At 45.6% G+C, this 20,668-nt stretch overlaps 1 protein-coding gene and 1 long non-coding RNA gene across 5 annotated transcripts; both read left to right on the plus strand.

Annotated features, from left to right (window-relative positions):
• The first annotated feature begins 795 nt into the window (after nt 1-795).
• Nucleotides 796-4,899, plus strand: LOC109748941 (uncharacterized). 4 transcript variants are annotated; one of them, XR_005761702.1, is made up of 5 exons: nt 796-1,217; nt 1,286-1,406; nt 2,179-2,249; nt 3,348-3,445; nt 4,274-4,899. It is a non-coding gene; the product is annotated as an uncharacterized lncRNA (long non-coding RNA). The 4 variants fall into 4 exon arrangements; XR_002229467.2 differs by having other exon boundaries at nt 796-1,194; XR_006666067.1 differs by having other exon boundaries at nt 2,179-3,445.
• Nucleotides 4,900-5,596: 697 nt separating this feature from the next.
• On the plus strand, nt 5,597-18,196 carry LOC109748937 (histone deacetylase 1). Its single transcript, XM_020307942.4, has 7 exons — nt 5,597-6,312; nt 6,419-6,859; nt 9,427-9,657; nt 11,786-11,877; nt 11,973-12,039; nt 17,390-17,470; nt 17,610-18,196. Exons 1-7 carry the CDS (start codon nt 5,773-5,775, stop codon nt 17,715-17,717), a joined length of 1,560 nt encoding a protein of 519 aa, XP_020163531.1. The 5' UTR covers nt 5,597-5,772; the 3' UTR covers nt 17,718-18,196.
• Nucleotides 18,197-20,668: the final 2,472 nt, after the last annotated feature.

Raw genomic sequence — 20,668 nt, forward strand, 5'->3', positions numbered from 1 at the left:
GTTGTAATGATGTGTTCTAGCTCACGGATGCATTCATGAGAGAATAAATTCTTCCTAGAGGCGGATGGGATGGAAGGCTCGAAAGTAACATGCTTGATGAGCTCTTTTTCTCGATAATCTGTACATCAGGAATTGTTGTCCCATTGTGTAGTTCTGGTACCATTTTTTCGGTCCTAGTTTCATCCTAATATGATTGATAGCAGTGTTAGGGCAGATTTGATAGTTTGAATAGTCATGATCAAACTGTACATTTAAAGTCTACATAATAGGCATTACTTACGTATGATTTGTGCAGTCTTATATCAAGTTTATCAACAGGTAAATATTAATACTGCAAGCTATCCAATAATCCTACATAAAGCATTTGTTAAAATATACTCCCTCCGTTCCAAGATATAAGTCTTTTTAGAGATTCCACTACAAACTACATACGGATGTATATAGACATATTTTAGAGTGTAGATTCACTCATTTTGCTCCGTATGTAGTCCATAGTAAAATCTCTAAAAAAGACTTATCATACTACTATGTTAGTTGGGAGAACCTGAGGCTTCTCAGAGCTCAGGGCATTTCGGCCGTTGGATCGAGTCGCTTGATGCGTTTTCGGGCGTCGGATCGAGCGGTGGGACGAACTGGGCCGTCAGATCGACCTAGAGCTACTGCTACAATGAATAGTTACACTCCCAACGTGCCACCGCGTGTAATTAGACTGCCCCACCGAGGGCATTTCAGTCAATTCGCCCAGGGGTGGTATAAAAGGGGGCCGCGCTCCTGTGGGTGGAGACCTACCCCCCGCCGCCTCCTCCCGCACTCGCTCATCCCTCCTCCTCCTCTACGCCTCCTCCGCCCGAACCCTAACCCTAGCAGCTCGCCACACCGCCGTCGTCTCCTTCGCCCAGCCCGCCGGACCCCCGCCGTCCACTTCCCCGGCGTCACCGCCTCCTCGTGCGCGCTCTCCTCTCGCAGCCTCTTCCCGTCACAAGGCTACACCACCGCCGCCGCCGGCAAAATGCAACAGAGGGTGCCACCACAGGGATGGGTGAGAGGAGCTGTGGTGAGCGCCCTTCCTTTGCCTCCTCTTGCTTGTACGCCAACATGTGAGAGCTAGGAGGAAGGGGTGGAGGCCATGGAGGTCGTGGGTTAGAGGAACAGGATGCCACAGGGGAAGAAGAAGATGCCCCACTCGTTCCTGGAGTTGGTCTTCGCGTCATTTCATTGTATGCCCCTTGTTCTTCTTGCTCGTTGGTTGCTGCTCATCAATGATTTTTCTTTGTTTATCATGCAGATTGGTCCGCTGTAACTGGATTCTTGTGCTTTTGGTCAATCCCCTGGTCGGTGCGTCCGTTGATATGTGCCTGCGCATTGTTTGGTAGCAGCCTGGTGCGTCTCCCTTCGTGGATCTGCAGGTCAACCCCTTTTCTCCTCCTCGTTTCCACTCCTCTTCGTTTCCAGGGCTAGGTCCATTGTTGAATGGTGATATGATTGGTATGCAGTTTGGCCAATGAGGACCTTTTGTTTCTTGTCTTTTTTTGGTAAAGGCAAGGGTATTATTCTCTTTGCTTTTTTAGTGAAATGTGCCTCTATGCCTTTTGTTCCTTGCCTAGATCCTGGTAGGACCTGCAATTGTCGTTTCTTTGTGCATGGAATACTGATGGTTTTGTTCCGTTGTGCATCAAAGGCTGGCTTGTTTGGAATTAGTGGGCTAGCTAGGTTCCAAGTAAGAGGGATGTTTCTTTATATTGATTGGTCAGATTGACCCCAAATCTCCAGGATGGGCGTGAAGGTAATCGCTACGGCAGCAGACTGGATGCTGAACTTCATCTATCCTCCATTGATCCTTTGCTGTGTACACATATAGAAGCGCTGAAGACTGTTGGGTGACTGATGTGAAGCAAAGTTCAATGGCTCCTTCAGTGCTATCTAGATGTGAAGCAATGTTTACAACTGTCTGAACCGTGTGATTACAAAGTAGAACCCTATGATTGACACTGATGCATGTAATTGGTATATGAGTATATCTCAATTTTGAACGTGACATGTCCTGTATGAATATGCTAAAACTGAGTTTTTGTTTAACCTCTACGTTATCTGACTTTCCAAAAAAATCCTTGCTCCGATGCTTCAACATATATGCTAAAACGGAGTGTTTTTTAACCTCTACGTTATCTGACTTTGCAGGTGCTCGTTGTCTGGCCGGTTCATCATTTGATTTGTGCCAGCTTGCTACGTCTTCGTCCACCACTTTGCAGGTCGACCCCTTTCTTCTCCTCTTCTCTGATTTTAGGCCAGGCTTGCATTTTCACGGCCATGTATTTTCCTTAGCTTGCCTGTCTGGAGCTGCTGTTAGAATCAGTTTATTTTGCCTGTCGTTTCTGTTGGTGTGCATGCTGGTCAATGGGTGTGTTTTTCTTGTACTCTTATATTGGTAGATGGCTAGAGTATAAGAATATTATTACTTGCTTGTATTTTTGTGGTACCCTTTTCATCTTTGCTTTTTTGTGTGTGGAATATAGGTATGTGCTTTTTGTTCCTTCCTTGGATCTTGGTAGAACCTATGATTTCTCGTAACTTTCTGCTATGTCCTAGAAGTAACCTATTGATTTGTTTGCTGGTGCTACTCGCATGTCACGTGTTGTTGGGTTCTTCCTTACATGCGTGATTCCGAGCGATATCTGCTTCACCTCTGCCGCCGGTGGCCACGCTGGTCATGCTCCTACTGGTTGAGCTCCTTCCCCTTTTATGTTCATGTACCATTTAGTAGGACTGGCTAGGTTGCTGCAAAAATGTCTTGGGTTTCTTCTTGTGCAGAAGATTCTTAGGTAGCTAGGTTCCAACAGAGGACTTTTGGGGGGCTTTCTTGTTTTTTGGTGCCTTGCCGTCAAGTAGATCCTTGGATTTAGCTAGGTTATCTTTTTCATTGCTGGGTTTTCTACCTGTTGAAGAGAAGCTTAGGTCTATATAGATTCCTTTGTGGTATGCTTTGGTGCTTTGGTGGTTATTAGTGTGAGCCTTCTAATTGGTGTTGTTGGATAACAGAGAAGATCTGAAGAGATATTTGGCTCTCAAGTTTTTACAAAAACAATTTAGCATTTACCAGCGATCCTTTAACGGAAACGTTACACCAAGTTGTAACTTGATTTTGGCTTTAAATCTCACTAGGATGATAAGCAATGCATCTAACCTCCCGGGGCCTACGGTCACGTCAGCTTCATACTGGATTATGTGTCTTGGCCTGGTCTGGCTCTACTTTTTTAGAATGAGATTCATATTGTTGTGTGGCGGAAAACTAGGTAGCACCCTATGGTAGAAGCATCAGCTTTATATTTGACGCGTGCATTGCGCTGCAGGTTACTTGATGTACTCGATTTTTCCTTGCACAGATGATTATGAGTGATCCGTGCTTCGCCTCTGCTGCTAGCGGTCGTGTCAGTCATGTTCCTACTGGGTAAGCTCGATTCTGAGTGATCTTATGTGTATTGAGTGGAGTGTAGCAACAAGCAATAGCACCATGTTACATTATGTTCACATAAACCTGAAGCATGCTCTGTTTTTCTCATATAAATGATAAACAACTTTCACCAAGGAGTAATACAAGCACAAGAAACGGTCAGCCTGTGACTGGTCCCTTTAGTCAGTTGTATAATAGTATAATTCGCCATATAATTGATTCATTAATTTTTTTGGTTGTTAGTTGCTTAATTAGTACCATCTGTAGTATGTATCAGGTGTAAAAGTTTGTCAGTAGCATAGGAATCATGCAAGGAGCAACTCAGTTTCCAAACCCACATCAACCTGTATTCTCCAAAATTAATTAAACAATGATTTTGTTCAGAATTTTGCAGTCGCCAACACCTTTACATTCACTTCTGGTTTCTAAGCTTCCAGCTTTGGAAGTTTGCAGGAACATCACCATGTTCTTGTTTGTGAATATGTGAAAGAAAAGTAGGAATGCAGAGTCACAAGGAATGCAGAAGCAGCAGCTGAGATTATGCCCTGGTTCATCTGTATTACATCATGTACTGCAGAACACCTCGGACCACCAAGCACTAGGCAGTAATAAATTTGTTTATTTCTGAATTTTTGCATTCACAACAAGCTATATTCACTTGTTTGAACTCACAAGCTTGCAACCCGTAAGTACTAGATACATTCACATTCCGAGTTCTGATCAATACTCACCAACGATGTACAGTTACGGTATATACTCTGAAATAACATACACATTCATTCAATAAAGAACAATTGCAATGAGCTCACAAGCTACAATCTGCAGGTGCTAGATACATTAAGCTGGAACAAAAACAACCAGAGACGTGACCCTTGTTGCTACACAGCTCACACAAGTGTAGCAGGCGTACGTCGTCAGGGCAAGGAGCAAACGTTGGATGCGAGGGAGCAGCAGATGTTGTGCTGGTTGCGGCCTGCGGCAGAATTGGCGTCAGGGATAGGCAAGACGGCGCCGTGCGCGAAGGCGGGTCAAACATGGTGGATCTCGCCGCGGCCATCAAAAGGAGACGTGCGGCAGTTTGAGGCAGAAGAACGTGGAGGTCCGCTAAGTGCAGCTGTTGTCGAAGGATTCGCCGGGGCCGCCGCCATGGAGTGATTGGAGAAGATCCAAATTGAGAAATTGATATTTTAGCAAAGGTCTGCTTTGGCTGAGGGGTCATTTGCAAATTCGCAAGAGCGGCTGTCATGCGTGAGATCTTAATCGGCAGGCTGAGGAGCCGCGGGATACAGGGATGCACGAGCCACTGATATTCATCAAACACATAATTTAAATAGAGCTCGTGAAAAAATTGCCCATGGAAATAGTCACTTTGGATTGGTTGTGTCAAAAGAATGCAACATTTGTAACATCTCTTCTCATATTCATGAGACTTTCACTCTGTTGTTGCATTAGTCAAGTTTAATTTCGTTACATATGTGTGCATGTATCAGTTTTCATATTTAAAGTGATATATTTAAGAGTTATGAGAAATTTTGCTAAATTTGATGGGCACAAAATAGAGGCATCTGGAAGCAGGACATAGGTCACTGATATTTTGTTGGTTATTTTTGGTAATGGAATGGCACTCGTGGAGGCCACTGAACCAAGTTATCTGTTTTATGCCTAACTATGGCTTTGTAGTTCTATCGGCTCCATTGCCACTATTGGATGCTGCCTTGCTTGGGAAGGGTTAGCTTTTATGATCTCATGACCGTGTTGAACTCGGTGATGCTACTTTTCTGGTACAGAGTGAGTGTTTCTTCTTACCCCCTGACCCGATAATCGGTTATCCTGTTACATGTGCTAAATTTATCTTCGTACAAATGCATCATGTTGTTTGATCTTCCACCGCTTGACCGTATTGTTGGGACTGGCACCCTCGCGCGGCGTGTTGCCGATCTAGTATTTGGGAACGGAGGGAGTACTTGTCATATTTTTATAGTGAGAATCACATTTTATATACGTCCAATTTTTGCGAAACTCTCTCTCCGGCCACGCAAGGGTTGACGACGACCGGTCAAGCAGCACCGGAGCAGGCAGAGATTGGTCGCACAACCGAGCGGCTTGCTGAACCTATCCGCGATCCAACGGCTCGTACAGGCCGAAGAATAGCCGAATGGAAAACCTTTCTCCTGTCTCCGACCCTCCCCCAAATCCGCTCGTCGCCCTCGGCCCTCCCCATTTTCCCAACTCAAACGCCGCCGAGAGCCGAGATACCGAAACCCACAAACAGAGGCAAGCGCAAACACGCGCGGAGGAGAGAAGGCGCCTCCCCTGCCCCCGCGATGGACATCTCGGCCGGCGGCGGCGGCAACTCGCTGCCCACCACCGGCGCGGACGGCTCGAAGCGCCGCGTCTGCTACTTCTACGACGCGGAGGTGGGCAACTACTACTACGGGCAGGGCCACCCGATGAAGCCGCACCGCATCCGCATGACCCACGCCCTGCTCGCCCACTACGGCCTCCTCGACGAGATGCAGGTGCTCAAGCCGCACCCCGCCCGCGACCGCGACCTCTGCCGCTTCCACGCCGACGACTACGTCTCCTTCCTCCGCTCCGTCACCCCGGAGACGCAGCAGGACCAGATCCGCGCGCTCAAGCGCTTCAACGTCGGCGAGGACTGCCCCGTCTTCGACGGCCTCTACAGCTTCTGCCAGACCTACGCCGGCGGCTCCGTCGGGGGCGCCGTCAAGCTCAACCACGGCCACGACATCGCCATCAACTGGGCCGGCGGCCTCCACCACGCCAAGAAGTGCGAGGCCTCCGGCTTCTGCTACGTCAACGACATCGTCCTCGCCATCCTCGAGCTCCTCAAATACCACCAGGCATGTTCCGTGCCCTGCCATCTTATCTAATCTATCAACCCTTGTTCCCCTCAGTTTTGCAAAATTGTGTTCTCTTAACATGTTAATTAATAATTCGCGTTTACAGCGTGTTCTGTATGTGGATATCGACATCCACCATGGGGACGGCGTGGAGGAGGCGTTTTACACCACGGACAGGGTGATGACTGTCTCATTCCACAAGTTTGGGGATTATTTCCCAGGGACAGGAGACATTCGTGACGTTGGGCACTCCAAAGGGAAGTATTATTCCCTGAATGTCCCGTTGGATGACGGCATCGACGACGAGAGCTATCAATCGTTGTTCAAGCCGATCATGGGTAAGGTTATGGAGATTTTCCGCCCCGGCGCGGTGGTGCTCCAGTGTGGAGCAGATTCCTTATCAGGTGACAGGTTGGGCTGCTTCAACCTATCCATTAAGGGGCACGCGGAGTGCGTGAGATTCATGAGGTCCTTCAATGTTCCGGTGTTGCTGCTTGGTGGTGGTGGTTATACCATAAGAAATGTTGCACGATGTTGGTGCTATGAGGTATATAAAAGGGAATTTTCATCTAAAAACACATCTTTGTAGAGCTTCTGTTGTGCATTATTCTACCTATTCCAGTGTTTTTTTTCTTCTAACTGGTTGCGTTTAGAATATCCGATTGCGTGAAATAAAAAATATATTCTGTAGCACTAGCACCTAGCCATGTATATGATCTATCATCGACACACCGGCTTGCCAAAGTGGCCTAACACTTATGAGTAGTTCTGTGAAAATATCATTTTATACAAACTTACTTCTCGAGTTCTCATCTACATATGCTACTGGTGCTCCAAAGCAATGGGAGAAAATCCTAAAAGTCGTAAACAAATTATGAAAAAATGGAGTGGATGTGAATTGGCACCGTGTGTATCTACCATGACACACAGTTTCAAATGGAAATTCACTGTGTGTGTATCTACCATGACATACAGTTTCAAATGGAAATTCTACACATATATTCACTGTTGTATGCTAAGAAATGTATTATGTCGCTTCACATAATCAGATCGATAAAGCTTCTGTACACTACATATATGTTGATGATGTAGGTCTTTATTGCGGAGGCAGGTACACATATTGTGTTTTCTGGCTTGTGAAAATACAAAACTATCAACTTAATGGGTTTTACCCTTTGTATAAACCCATAAAGCTTTCCATCATGTTTTCGTCTCAAGAAATGATAGGTCATAGCTAGCAAGAATTGTCCATCTTGTCACCACAACACCCTCATCCTGAACTAATAATATTTATTGGCTTTGCATACCTTCTTCTCGTAGGACAAGTACCCATGCTCCACACATGTACTAGCATCTGATTGTATAAAATAAGAAAGTTATTCTAGCATCCTCCGTAGCACCAACAGTATGCGTACCATGCACGCGATTCAACGCGGGCACACTGGCTTGGCAAAATGTTTCGACATTCATGATCACCTATGTGAAAAATGTCATGTTACACAAACCTACTTCTCTTGTACATATGCTGCTGGTGCAAAGAAAGTATGTCGCTATTTTGTTAATATGCGAATGTCCGTAACAACCGTTGTTATGCTAAGAAATGTCTTATGCCTCTTCATGTACATAATCATCGTATCCATAAAGCTTTCTTTCAGTACATATGTTACATATGTGTATATGATGTAGGTCTCTGATTCTTTGAAAAGGGAAAGCTATAAGCTCATGTGTTTTACACCTATACTTTTTTGGAAGTGGCTGTTGGGAAAAAATGGTATTTCGTGGAGAGTTTTTGGTCTTTATGTCAAATTTGAACTAAATTGTGAAACTTTGCAAAAACAATACTACTCTTCCTAACATGGCCTAAAGCATTCGGTCATATTTCAGTCTCAAGAATTGTAGGACATACTACTGCTTCCATCTGCCTAAAGCACACACTATCCGATTTGTGGTTACACCACCCTATTCCTACATGTAATGGCGTTTCTTGGTTTCGGATCACACCTTCGTTTTGCAGAACACATTTTTGATTGGTAGGTTTGCAGCCACACCTTGCCAAATATTAGGCAGATAAGTTCGGTAAGTGTTTGGTTGCAGCCAGTCAGCCACAGTTATGGCGTTCCACACTTTCATAGCCTTTTATCGCACCTGTTGGTTTTCATAGACATATTTGATAACCAACTTTTGCCACTAGTGTGGTGATCAATTTGGCCGCCTCTAAAATTGTGGATTGCAACACTTGGGGCACATAAGTGTGGTAGTGTGCCAGTGTGGAAGGCAACTAAACATGCCTTGAACTGTGTGCTACAGTGGCTCTGTCCTTGTTTCGGTTCCTCAACATGCTGCCATATAAAATCCGCTTTTCATATTTTAAAATGTAAATCATGCTATTTCAAATACTTAAAATCACATCATTTTAAAATTGTAAAATGTACTGCATAGTGCAAAGTTGAATAGTTTCTGCGATAGTTCTTTTTATGTTTCCAGGGAGCCATGATAGTTTTGTCCTAAAATAATAAAACATTAATTGCTACTACTTTCTCAAGTTTTGTAGGCTACAGGTGGTAGAGCCCGAGATTTAGGATGCCAGTGGCCAGATATACTACACAACCACTGACAGGGCTTGATAGGATTAACGCAAACGAAATTCATTTATATGAATAATAGAAATAAGGTACAGACCATGCATTTTTGGATGAAACAGTGTAAAAATGTTGGCTGAAATCATGAAACTCTGTAGAATCTAGAGTATATGCCATGCACCACCACCAGACTGTATTTACCGTCTTGTATTGGTTTAGTTATTCCTGATTTTAAAAAATGCTTGCAATGTCATTTTTTACACTAGTACTACCACGACACTTAATTTTGGATCAGAGGGAGTACTATTTTTATTTACTGTTCAATAACACTTATTTCTTTAAAGATGAACTCCTTCCGTTTTTACTTATCTGTCTATGTACATTTGATTATTTATTAGGAAAATTATAAATATACGACTTATGATGAACAGATATGTATTTAAGTGTTTGGGGGTTCTATTGCTTTTTCTACATATATGCTAATTCAGTTGTCACCAACTTACTGATGTTCCTTTTGTGCCCTTTGGTTGAGCAGACGGGAGTTGCACTTGGTCATGAGCTAACTGACAAGATGCCGCTAAATGAGTATTATGAGTATTTTGGCCCAGATTATACTCTTCATGTTGCACCAAGTAATATGGAGAACAAAAACACACACCGGCATTTGGATGAAATAAGGTCAAGACTTCTCGAAAATCTTACAAAACTCCGGCATGCTCCTAGTGTGCAGTTTCAAGAGCGACCTCCTGAGGCCGAGCAACCAGAGGTGATCTTTCGAGTAACTAATTTCTTTTTTCTGGCATACATCAGATACAATAGTAATGGCTTCCACACCCTTGATCTAGGACGACACTCTGACAATGTGACCATTTGTGTTGAGAGTGAATGTTGACTTTTGTTTTGCCCAAGTGCTAATTATCCTACTGGAAACTGCAAGGAGCACAGATGTGAAATTTCTATAAACATAAGGGAAAGCACCATTTTAACCCCCGCAAACTATTGGGTAGGCTCACCTAACCCACTGAACTAGTTTTTGTCCCACTTAACTCCCTAAACATCTTATTCCAGATCATTTCGCCCGGCGGTGGTTTTCATGTGCGGTATAACATTGAAGACATATACCTGGTTTTGCATGCGTGGAAGCTACCTCACCTTCTCCCTCCTTAACACACTCTCTCCACCCATCAACTTCTGCCTGCGATGTCTTGCCCTGCTTTGCCGTGTGGCTGTTGTGCCCCGAGTCCGTTGGTCACCTCTTCCCAGTTGCGCCCCCATCAGTCCTTTTGTCGTGTTGGCTCCTTCCCCTTGAGAGCCCGCGTTCATACACGCGGGTGACGTGCAGAACAGATCCAAAGGGGCCTAATTAGTACACTCAAATGGCATGGAAATAATTCCTTCAAATAACCATATCCCAACTCGAGCTGTCCTATCAATCATTACTCAAGAAAAGTAATTATTTTCCGAAGACATTTTTTTTCCGAGAAAATGTAAAAGAGTTTGCGTTTCATTGCATTGAACAGGAAGACATCGGGGGTACAACCTCCGAAAGGAGGGACACACACATGAATGAGTCAGTGGAAGGAAATGCATCCCCGTAAACACCTTATCTGTAAACATGAGCTTTGTTTGGGATCCCTGCAAGGTGTATCAGACACGCACCCAGCAAATCACATACAAAATTAAGAACCATATAGGAAGCATGTGCCCTCCAACAGAGTGGTGACGCAGCAAAGCGAAACAAGATAGTGGTAACACTCCGGCAACGGAGAGTTGTGGGTACTGGTAGTGGCTCAGGATGGTGTGGGTGGTCTAGTGACAGTTGTGTCCAGGTGCTTGGATGCGGCATGCGGCAAGCTACAAAGACAATAGACACAAAAGTGCTATGTGGGAGAAGGGGTTTTGGATGCTGCAAAGGATGAGGAAATTGGGAGTGGGATTTGTATGGGGAGAGGAGGAAAAGGTGGAGGAAGAAGAATATGAGACGCGAGCCACGTGGACACAATTTAGTGACGTGGTAGCCCGTGTGGCAATACCACCATTTATGTTCTCAGAACCACCTTCCAAAACTGCTCTAGGGGACTAATTGGTCCACCACCAGTCACCAATAGTCTAGGAGCCTAGGTTCGGCGATGAATAGTTTTGACCTTTGCGAATAGTTTGAGGGGGTAAAGTGGACTTCTTTATCTAAATATAAGTATAGGAATTAACAAAAGCTAGTAGATGGCCCTTTTCGGTTCGAAATTGGTCAAATTACCATTTGGACGCCAATCCTTGCCCTCATGCATTCGCAGTCTGCCCTGCATGCACACTGAAAGTAGGGATTTGCAGATCGTCCTTGTGTACTTCATCTTGCTGTGCATATTATGTCTTTGGTCCATTTTTTTCTTCTGGAAATAGTAAGTTTGTGCCCATTTGATTAATTTATTTTAGAAAGTTCTTTGCCCATTTCATGCAGCCAAGTCATGCTTTTAGGTGTTATTAGTATGAACATCATTTAGGTAGTTTGTTCTTTTGTTAAGATTGACCATCTTTGAAGTAATTGCCAGGTATACTGCTGCAAATTATATCTGTAATGTTTAAATCAATTTATAAAACTTGCCAAGTTGGATATATCTTGTCAGATATTTATAATTTTATATGACTGTTTTTCTTCTGTTCATTTGTTGGGTTGGGCTAAGACCAATGGGTTCATTTCTAGGGGCCATTGTATTTGTCTTGCTACCATGGGACCATGTTGACTTGAGGTTGAGCTATGTGCCATCGTGATGATACTGATATTTTGGTATTAGCTCTAGATGTGATCATTAATGCTCATTGACCATAGTTGTAGTTTTGGAAGCAGCATGGCTAGCAGTCATCATATATTGGCTAAGTTGCATTTGTGTTGGGTACAGCAAGATGAAGATCAAGAGAATCCTGATGAAAGGCATCATGCTGACTCTGATGTGGAAATGGATGATGCCAAGCCTCTGGAGGACTCTGAAAGGTGTTCTTTTTTATTTGCTTCCTTAGTCCTTCAGGTGATTATTTATAGCAATACCATTGGTTCTGATGCATCATGCATGCCATTTTCTCCTGTAGGAGAACCAGTACTCAGAGTGCGAGAGTTAAGAGAGAATCTGCTGAAACTGAGGTGACAACAGATCAGGTACTTCACTTTTATTTTAACTCGTATACTGATTCAGTAATATATGCATAAAATTACGATTGCGTTGGTATATAATGCATTCTTGCAGACATCTAAGCATTGATATTTATTGTATATAATGCATTCCTTTTTATTTTAACCGGCAAACAGTTGGAGAGGTTGAGAAGCTCCTACTGCATTAGACTGATAAATAAGTAGGAAGAGTTTATGTACAGGTTGCTGTATATCTTTTGCAGAATGGCAATATATTATGCCTTTTACCAGAAACATGTTATATAGTCGGCGTCTGTAAAAGACATCCATGGAGAGTTGATGCATTGTCCAACATTTGGAATTTTAATCATGGTTGCTTAGGCACTTCTGAATCTTAAGAAGCTATTGTCCAATATGTCAATCTAAGCATTAGTAATTCGAATACTTTAAGTGAATTAAAACCCTATAAAATTGTGATTATATATTGCTCACAGTATTTACACATGTTAGTGTTGTATGTAAAAGTGTTAGTAACGAAAATCATATTTGTAAGGCTGTATTAGAGTGGAAAAAAGAACTTGACCACCAGGACTAGCCCTTGGTGGCATTTTTTAAAGTACATTTTGCCCTTTTCCAGAAACATGTTTATAGTTGGCACTATAAAAGACATCCAAAGAGAGTTGAAGCATTGTCCAAATGTCCAGCATTTGGAATTTTAATCTTGGTTACCTTGGCATTTCTGAATCTTAGGAAGTTATGTGTCTAATATGTCAAATTAAAATTGTTAACTAGAAATCTAGAATAGTATAAGTGAATTAAAACCCTATAATGTTGTGACTATATTGCTTACGGTGTTTAGTTATGTTAGCGTTCTATGGAAAATCGTTATTAATGCAAATCCATATTTGTAAGGCTGATTAGAGTGCCCATTTTTTTTCCGACAACCAAGACTAGTCCTTGGTGGCACTTTTTAAAGAAGAAAGGTGATTACCCAGCAATGTGGGAGGCTGAGCCTCAAACGCAGGTGGGTGGGCTGCGAGCACAAAAACCTGCTCCAGCTAGCCACCCTAACAGAGGCTCGATCTCGCTGTATTAGAGTGGCATAGGGTTTTGGGCTTGTGGGTTTTGATCTTAGGTTTAATTTTCAAGATGCTTTGCTTCAGCACTAAGGTGCCTTAGGATGGTAGGCTGCAGCCCTTGCCTTAGCCATTTGGCATATGGCGGTCACAGGGAAGTGTCCATCCCTGCCGCCACCTGGTTATTGCCACATCAGGCTGCTCCTGGTGCTTGGACCCCCCCTCAACACACACACAATCCCTCAGTGTCCCCGCTTCCGCCTTATCCGATCTATTCTGCTGCTGTGGCGAGGAAAAAAAGTAGTGGTTGTGGCGAGGGAGAAGGGAGGGTTCTGGGAATTAGGTCACAGGATTAGATGGGCCATGGGGCTGTTATGTGCATACATCAAAAGTGCCTGACAATATTTTAAATTTTCTCTTGCAGTGTCTGTGATGATTGTTGTGTTCCTAGACCGTCAAAGCACAACCTTACCTTATGTGCTTAAAAGTTCAAGTGGGATTGGGAACCCCGCCTTACTACCTTTAAAACCATGGTACATGTGATCGACAAGAGGTTGTGGTCCAGGACCTTGGTACCTTGCTGCCGTGTGGATAAGGTGCTGATGGCGCCAAAAGTGGTTTTGGTGTAGGAGATAAAGAAAATAGGAGGGAGGGGAGTTAGTACTATCTACCTTATTGATAGTGAATTAGGAGGCAGGCATGTAGTTTCTGCTTCATGACAGTGAACTAGGAGGTACGCATATAGCCATCGTTCATGGTTCTTGATAGAAAACATTGGTGTGAGACCTAAGCAAACTAAGAAACGCGGAAAAAAGATTGTGGATATTAAGTCCATCCCCAAGTGGTAGGAGCTAGGATCCTACCTGGTCTAGGGCGTAGGTTGTACGGGAAGGGGGAGGGTTGATGGAGATGCGATCGCGGCTGCCGGCGGCGGGGCGCCGTGGCGCGATGAAGAAGAGGCGGCGGCGGCGCAAGAGGCGGCTAGGGTTAGGTCTCCCGGCTCCTTTCGGGAAGCCGAGCAAATAATGATTGCTTCTTGCTTGATTAGATTGATACATCTCCTCTCCTTATATAGAGAGGTTTACTTGACTCCTAAGCAAACGATCCTACTAACGATAAGATAATTGGGCTAAGCCCCTAATAACGATAAGATAACTTGGGCCGCAACCCACTGGGCTAAGCCCCTAATATCCTGGTCATAACACTTCTCCCCGCCTGCATAAACAGCTCGTCCTCGAGCTGTAAGGTGGGGAAGCGCTTGCTGAACTCCTCGAGGTGATCAACCAGCGTCCAACACCTTCGCGACAGCTGGGGCGGCCAGATCGGCGGCGACGGCGTCCTCCTCAATGTAGTCTGCAGCCTCCAGGTAGAAGAGTCGCGGGCAGACGTGGCCGGGCGTGTAGGGCTCGTCGCAGTTGAAGCACAACCCTTGGCGGCTACGCTCGAGTAGCTCGGCCGAGGTGAGCCGGCGGAACGGGCGCGCTGCGGTCGCGGCGAGCGGTGCCGCGGAAGCCTGAGCAGGCCGACCCTGCGCGGGAATATCCAGCCAAGGTAGCGGCCCGGGATGGTGATGCCTGCTGGATGGCCATCGCGCGGGCGTAGTACATGGCCGTCTGGAGATCCTGGGGTCCCCGAAGCTCCACGTCCACGCGGATGTGATCCGGAAGTTCACCGACGAAGAGGTCGGCCCGCTGCTGCGCCGTCACGCCCGACGCGTGGCATGCCAGAGCCTGGAAACGGTCGGCGAAGTCCTGAACCGTGGAGGTGAAGGGAAGGCGGCCTATCTCTGCCAGGCGGCTCCCGCGGATCGGTGGCCCAAAACGAAGGAGGTAGAGCTCGCGGAAGCGCTCCCAAGGGGGCATGCTGCCCTCGTCCTGCTCGAGGGCGTAGTACCAGGTCTGTGCCGCGCCGCGGAGGTGGTAAGAGGCGAGCCAGGTACGCTCCGAGGCGAGGGTACGCTGCTCGCGAAAGAACTGCTTGCACTGGTTGAGCCAGTTGAGGGGGTCCTCCGTGCCGTCATAGGTGGCGAAGTCCAGTTTGGCAAACTGGGGCGGTGTCTGAGTCGGAGCGCCGTGGCCGACTGGCTCGGAGGTGCGAAGCAGCGAGGATTGGGGCGCCTGATCAGTATGGCCGCGGCCCGTGGAGTGCCCCGCCGAGTCGGAGGGATCGCCGAACTGCAGAGTGGGTGCCGGCGGGTCTCCAGCTGACGTGTAGACGGGTGGCGGCGATGATCCGGTCAGCCAGGCCGGTATTGGGGATGGCGACGGCGGGAAGCGCACTTGCTGGATCGGTACGCCTCCCTGCGAGGGTGACCCGGGCCCCGTGCTGGGCGGTGGCGGGGCCGGCAGCTGCGGCTGCGGCGGCACGGACCCGGGTGGCATGGGGGGCGTAGCGAGGGCCGGGGCCGGCCACTGTGGCCATTGAGGCGCGGCAACGGGCGGCGGTGGGGCCGGCAGGTGGGGCTGCGGCTGCCCGGACCCGGGAGGTGTCGGGGGCACGGCGATTGTCGGAGCCGGCCACTGCGGCCAGTGGGGGGCGACGGCAGGCGGCGGCTGACCGGGCCAGTGGTGGTGTAGAGGCCCGATCGGCGCTGTGGTGGCCGTGTACCAGGGCAGGGCGGCTGGCCCAGTCGCGACGGCGGGCGGCAGCTGATGCGACCAGTGGTAATGTAGAGGCCCGATCGGCGCCGTGGTTGCCGAGTACAGGGATCGCAAAAACGTGTCAATAATGACAACGCTGGGTGAAAAGGCTAAAGAAGGAAAGCCTGTAGATTTGAATGCCACTTCCTTTGCTAAGATAGCTAGGGCGGCTGGCCCAGTCGCAGCGGCCGGCGGCAAGGGCGGCGGCTGCCCGTAGGGCCCGGCCAGGTAGGGGCGTATGCCCTGGATGGCGGTGACGAGGTCGTTGAGGACCCCGGTCATCTCCGCCGGCGAGTAGATGGCGACGGGCGGCGCGGTGGAGGGCGACGGCGCCTGGCCGGTGGAGGCGCCGGCGGTGGAGTCCAGCGGCGCGGCGGGGAGAGCCAGCGGTGCGGTGGAGAGGGGCAGCCGCGCGGTGGTGACGGGCAGCGGTGGGTTGGATGGTGGTGCAGACATGATCGGAACCGAGCTACCTGATACCAAATTGGTATGAGCTAGGATCCTACCTGGTCTAGGGCGTAGATTGTACGGGAAGGGGGAGGGTTGATGGAGATGCGATCGCGGCTGCCGGCGGCGGGGCGTCATGGCGCAATGAAGAAGAGGCGGCGGCGGCGCAAGAGGCGGCTAGGGTTAGGTCTTCCGGCTCCCTTCGGGAAGCCGAGCAAATAATGATTGCTTCTTGCTTGATTAGATTGACACATCTCCTCTCCTTATATAAAGAGGTTTACTTGACTCCTAAGCAAACGATCCTACTAACGATAAGATAATTGGGCTAAGCCCCTAATAACGATAAGATAACTTGGGCCGCAACCCACTGGGCTAAGCCTCTAATATCCCGGTCATAACACCAAGAGTTCAAAGGAAGCAAATCAAATCCTAACATAAAGAGATAGAGGCTTACCTCTAAGCCTTAGCCACTTGCTTACTTGCTGATGCCGCATTTCTTGTAGACCTGTGCTTGGGCCTACAGTGATATGTGGACCCCTTACTAATGTTATATGGCTATATAGGGCCAGTAATTTCTGGTGTGATGCTTTAGGTGACCAATCTTTGTGGCAAGTTAATTTTCTCAAATGTTCTCATGCATGCTCTTGCACCTTATAATGGAATTAGTTGCAATGGTAATGCTGTATGACAAGTACTCTGTGTCTAGAATGTAGGGTGTTTCAACCATCTTATTTGTCCACAAATATCGGCTGCTTTTACAATTTCTAGGCACGTCGCTTTCCATTCTTCCTATTATACCCCCATGCTTATTACTCTCAACTGAATGCCCTTCCTTCCTAATGCTCCTTAAGCGAGAACATGTGATTTGAGGTAATAATTAGAGAACCTAGGAGCAGGAGAAGGGCATGGTTGTAATTTCAAGCCATTCCTTATTTCTTGTGGTCATGACTAAAACGACATATATTTGTGGACCGAGGAAGGATCATTTTCCACTATGAAAAATGACAAATATGCGACCGCCATGTATGTGGGTGGTTAAGCAATCGCGTATTTCTTTGTGTCAGCATGTGAAACTCATGTATTGTCTATCTTGCATCAAGGGCTCCTGCTTGTTGCCCAACTGTAATAGAGCATTGTTCATGTATTAGCCTACAAGGGTTTTGTAGATACTATATCATTTAATTTGTTTGCAATTCTTTTATTGGTATGCTGCAGGATGATAACGGAGTAGCTTCAGAACAAGTAAGGGGCCCAGAACCTGTGGCTGATGGAGTTGGTTCCTCAAAACAAAACCCTGTAAGTTTTCTTTTGTTATGTGAACTTAGTATTGGAAGAATACATGCACATTGCAAATGTTACTCTCCTAGGCAGCATTTTTTCCTTAGATCACACTCCTAACCACAACTGCCTTTTTTCTGCTGATTGCCATCTGTAGCCTATTGATGCAAGTTCGATGGCCATAGACGAGCCAGCTGTTGTCAGGGCTGAACCAGAGAGATCAAACAAATTACAGGAACAACAAGCATTGCATCAGAAACCATGATCACCCACCTTAACGTAGCAACTGATGCATCTGTGCAGCCCATTGACTCCATTGGTCGAGCCAGGACAGTATGTAAGCTGAAGCCATAGTTCAAACAATGTACTGCACCAACAAGTTAGCTACCAGAATCCAAGATGGTATGTGTGCCAGAGCTGGTAAAGCTTTGCGCGCTATATTCGTGACTTTGACACAAATGATAGTTGATTCGTCAATGCCATTTCTAGCACTAATTTAAATCCCGGGCCTGTAGAGCAATTGAGTTAGTAATGCAATACGTTCAAATCAAATGCTTCTGGGACTAGACATTTTGGCGTATGTGACTTAGCAGTATATAGCTAGGCGAAGGCTTCATTTTGGTGGGAGCTGGTTTCTCATTGCATAAGGATCGTGTTTTAGTTGGTTATAGGAGGAATACTGCTTATTGTGTTGTTTTCGGTGTTTCCATTGAAAAATATTGCATTCACATGCCGCTTGATGAATTGTCTCTTATTGAGCCATCATTGTCCTTATAACATTCTAATGGAGGAAATAGTTGTGGCCTTCTCATATTGTAATGGTCAACGTTGAGAAGATTACATTTACCATTAATAAATATTGCATTTGGAGGTAAAAAGTTCTTTGAAATACACAAACAGAGATCAATTTCTGACATCAAACAAGTAAAAGTAAATAAATTATTGTATTAAACATTTTTGGGCAGAGCAAGTGATGGCCCATATAGCGTTATAGAGACAATTCATCGAGAGCAACTAGTTAACGAGCGCTTCTTCGGAAGCCTCGCAATGTTCAGTGCCACTTGTCGTGCTCTCAACCACGATAGTCATGGTTTTGCTTCTGCGAGAGGCACGGTTGTGCTTTAGCTAGAGTCACGGCCGTGCCTCTCGAAAAAATGCGTTCTCTGTTTTTTTGCTTCCGCGAGAGTCACGGTTGTGCTTTCGCGAGAGTCACGGTTTTGCTTCCGCGAGAGGTACGGTTGTGCTTTCGCGAGAGTCATGGTTGTGCCTCTCAGAAACGAATTTTTTTCTGTTTTTTTTCTTTCACGAGTCATGTTTTACTTTTGCGAGAGGCACGGTTGTGTTTTCGCGAGAGTCACGGCCGTGCCTCCTCGGAAACGAAAAAAAGAAAACGCGTCTTCACTTTTTCTTTTCTTTTCTTTTCTTTTCGCGAGAATCATGTTTTTGCTTCCGCGAGAGGCACGGTTTGTGATTTCGTGAGAGGCACGGGCGTACCTCTTTCGGAAAGGAAAAAAAAACCGTGCCGCCGGTTCTGTTTTTCGTCCGTTTTTGTTTCATGAAGAAAAAGTTTGTCAGAACCTATCAACATAGGATCTAGTTTTGAAGATCTCGACGTGAGGAATCCAACGGTGAAAACGATTCGAGATTTGGACGCACGACTTAAAAGATAAAACGTTTTGAATAAACGGATCTAAAAAAAAAACTCTCAGGTTGCGATAAGTGACACACATGCAGCACCCTACTTGTCGCAATTTGGGAAGGTTGGAGTAATCTTTGCAACGAGTACTCTTCAACTAGTTATTTCGCAATTCATCGCACGGAGCGTAGAATATGAGCTCCCATGCCACAAAGGGGAGAGCGTCTATGTCTCGCGGTAGTACAGATCTCCTCAAGCAGCTTTGCCAGTGGGCCGGCCAAGTATCTTCGAGATGTGTGTTTTTCTTTCGTTTTGTTCGGTTTCTATTGTTCATTTGTTTATTATTTTTTGCTTTTCTTTATATTTCGAAATATTCTAAATAAATATTCTTCAAAATATATTTATTTCAATTTTTGAAAGCGTTCATCACACATTAAAAAAGTCATGCAATGTAGAAAAATTGTTCATGCAATTTTTAAAGAGTTCACGCATTTCAAAAATTTGTTCTTGACATTAAAAAATGTCCATGAAGTTTTTTTAACCTCTCAACGCTCCCTTTTGTTAGCTACTCCCTCCGTTCTTAAATATAAGACCTTTTAGATATTCCACTATAGATAGATTACGTAGGGAGTAGTAATCAAAACAGAGTCACTTACAAGCAAGGGAGTGATGGCATCTGGTGCCTCATCGAACCAAGAATTTGGGGGAGAAAAATTACAAAGTCTAGCTAGGTCATCAACAACAACATTTGCTTCTCTGTGAATGTGTTCATGCCGAACATGAGTGAAGTCCCTAGCCATATGGAAGCAATCATCTCGGATGGCGGCCGATGATCCTGACGTATTGTCTCCGTCTTGCATTGCTAAGATTACATCAATGTTGTCGGAGTTGATGATTAACTTAGTGCAGCCCAAAGATGTTGCCAAGTTTAAACCAAACCGAAGAGCCAGCGCTTCTACCATGAAGACATCTATGCAAACACCAACAACATTGTTACTTTCCCCGGAAAAACAACAACAACATTGTTACTTGCTGCTAAGAATTTTCCAGCACTGTCATGCAAAACAGAAAATGCCGATGCAGTTTGTACAAATATTCTGTACCACTAAAAAATGTTCGTGGCATTTAAAAAATGTTCATGACATTAAATTTTCTATAAAAATGTTTATACAATGTGAAAGAAATATTTGCGTAATTTTAGACAAATATTTAGTATCATTCAAAAACATTTCGTGACATTTTTAAAAGTTTAAATAATGTAATAAAAATGTTCAGCGTGTACCAAAAAATGTTCAACGCATATAAAAAATGCAACATGTATTTGAAATAATTAAAAAGGACAAAAAATTAAAAAGTATAGGGAAAAAAGTAAAAGAAAAACCATAAAGGAAAACATAGAAAAAGGAAAGAAACCGCATGAAACCTTCTCAGAACCGATGAAGGTTCCACAAACCGGTGCACAAAACCTTTCCAAAACCACTTCACTGGGTTGGCCTATTAAAAGGACACAAAGCGAGCGCCAAAGGCAAGACAGAGCTAGATCTCACAATAAGCGAGACATAGCTCCCGGTGTGCTATGC

This window comes from Aegilops tauschii, chromosome 7 (assembly GCF_002575655.3).
Source record: "Aegilops tauschii subsp. strangulata cultivar AL8/78 chromosome 7, Aet v6.0, whole genome shotgun sequence".
NCBI lineage: Eukaryota > Viridiplantae > Streptophyta > Magnoliopsida > Poales > Poaceae > Aegilops > Aegilops tauschii.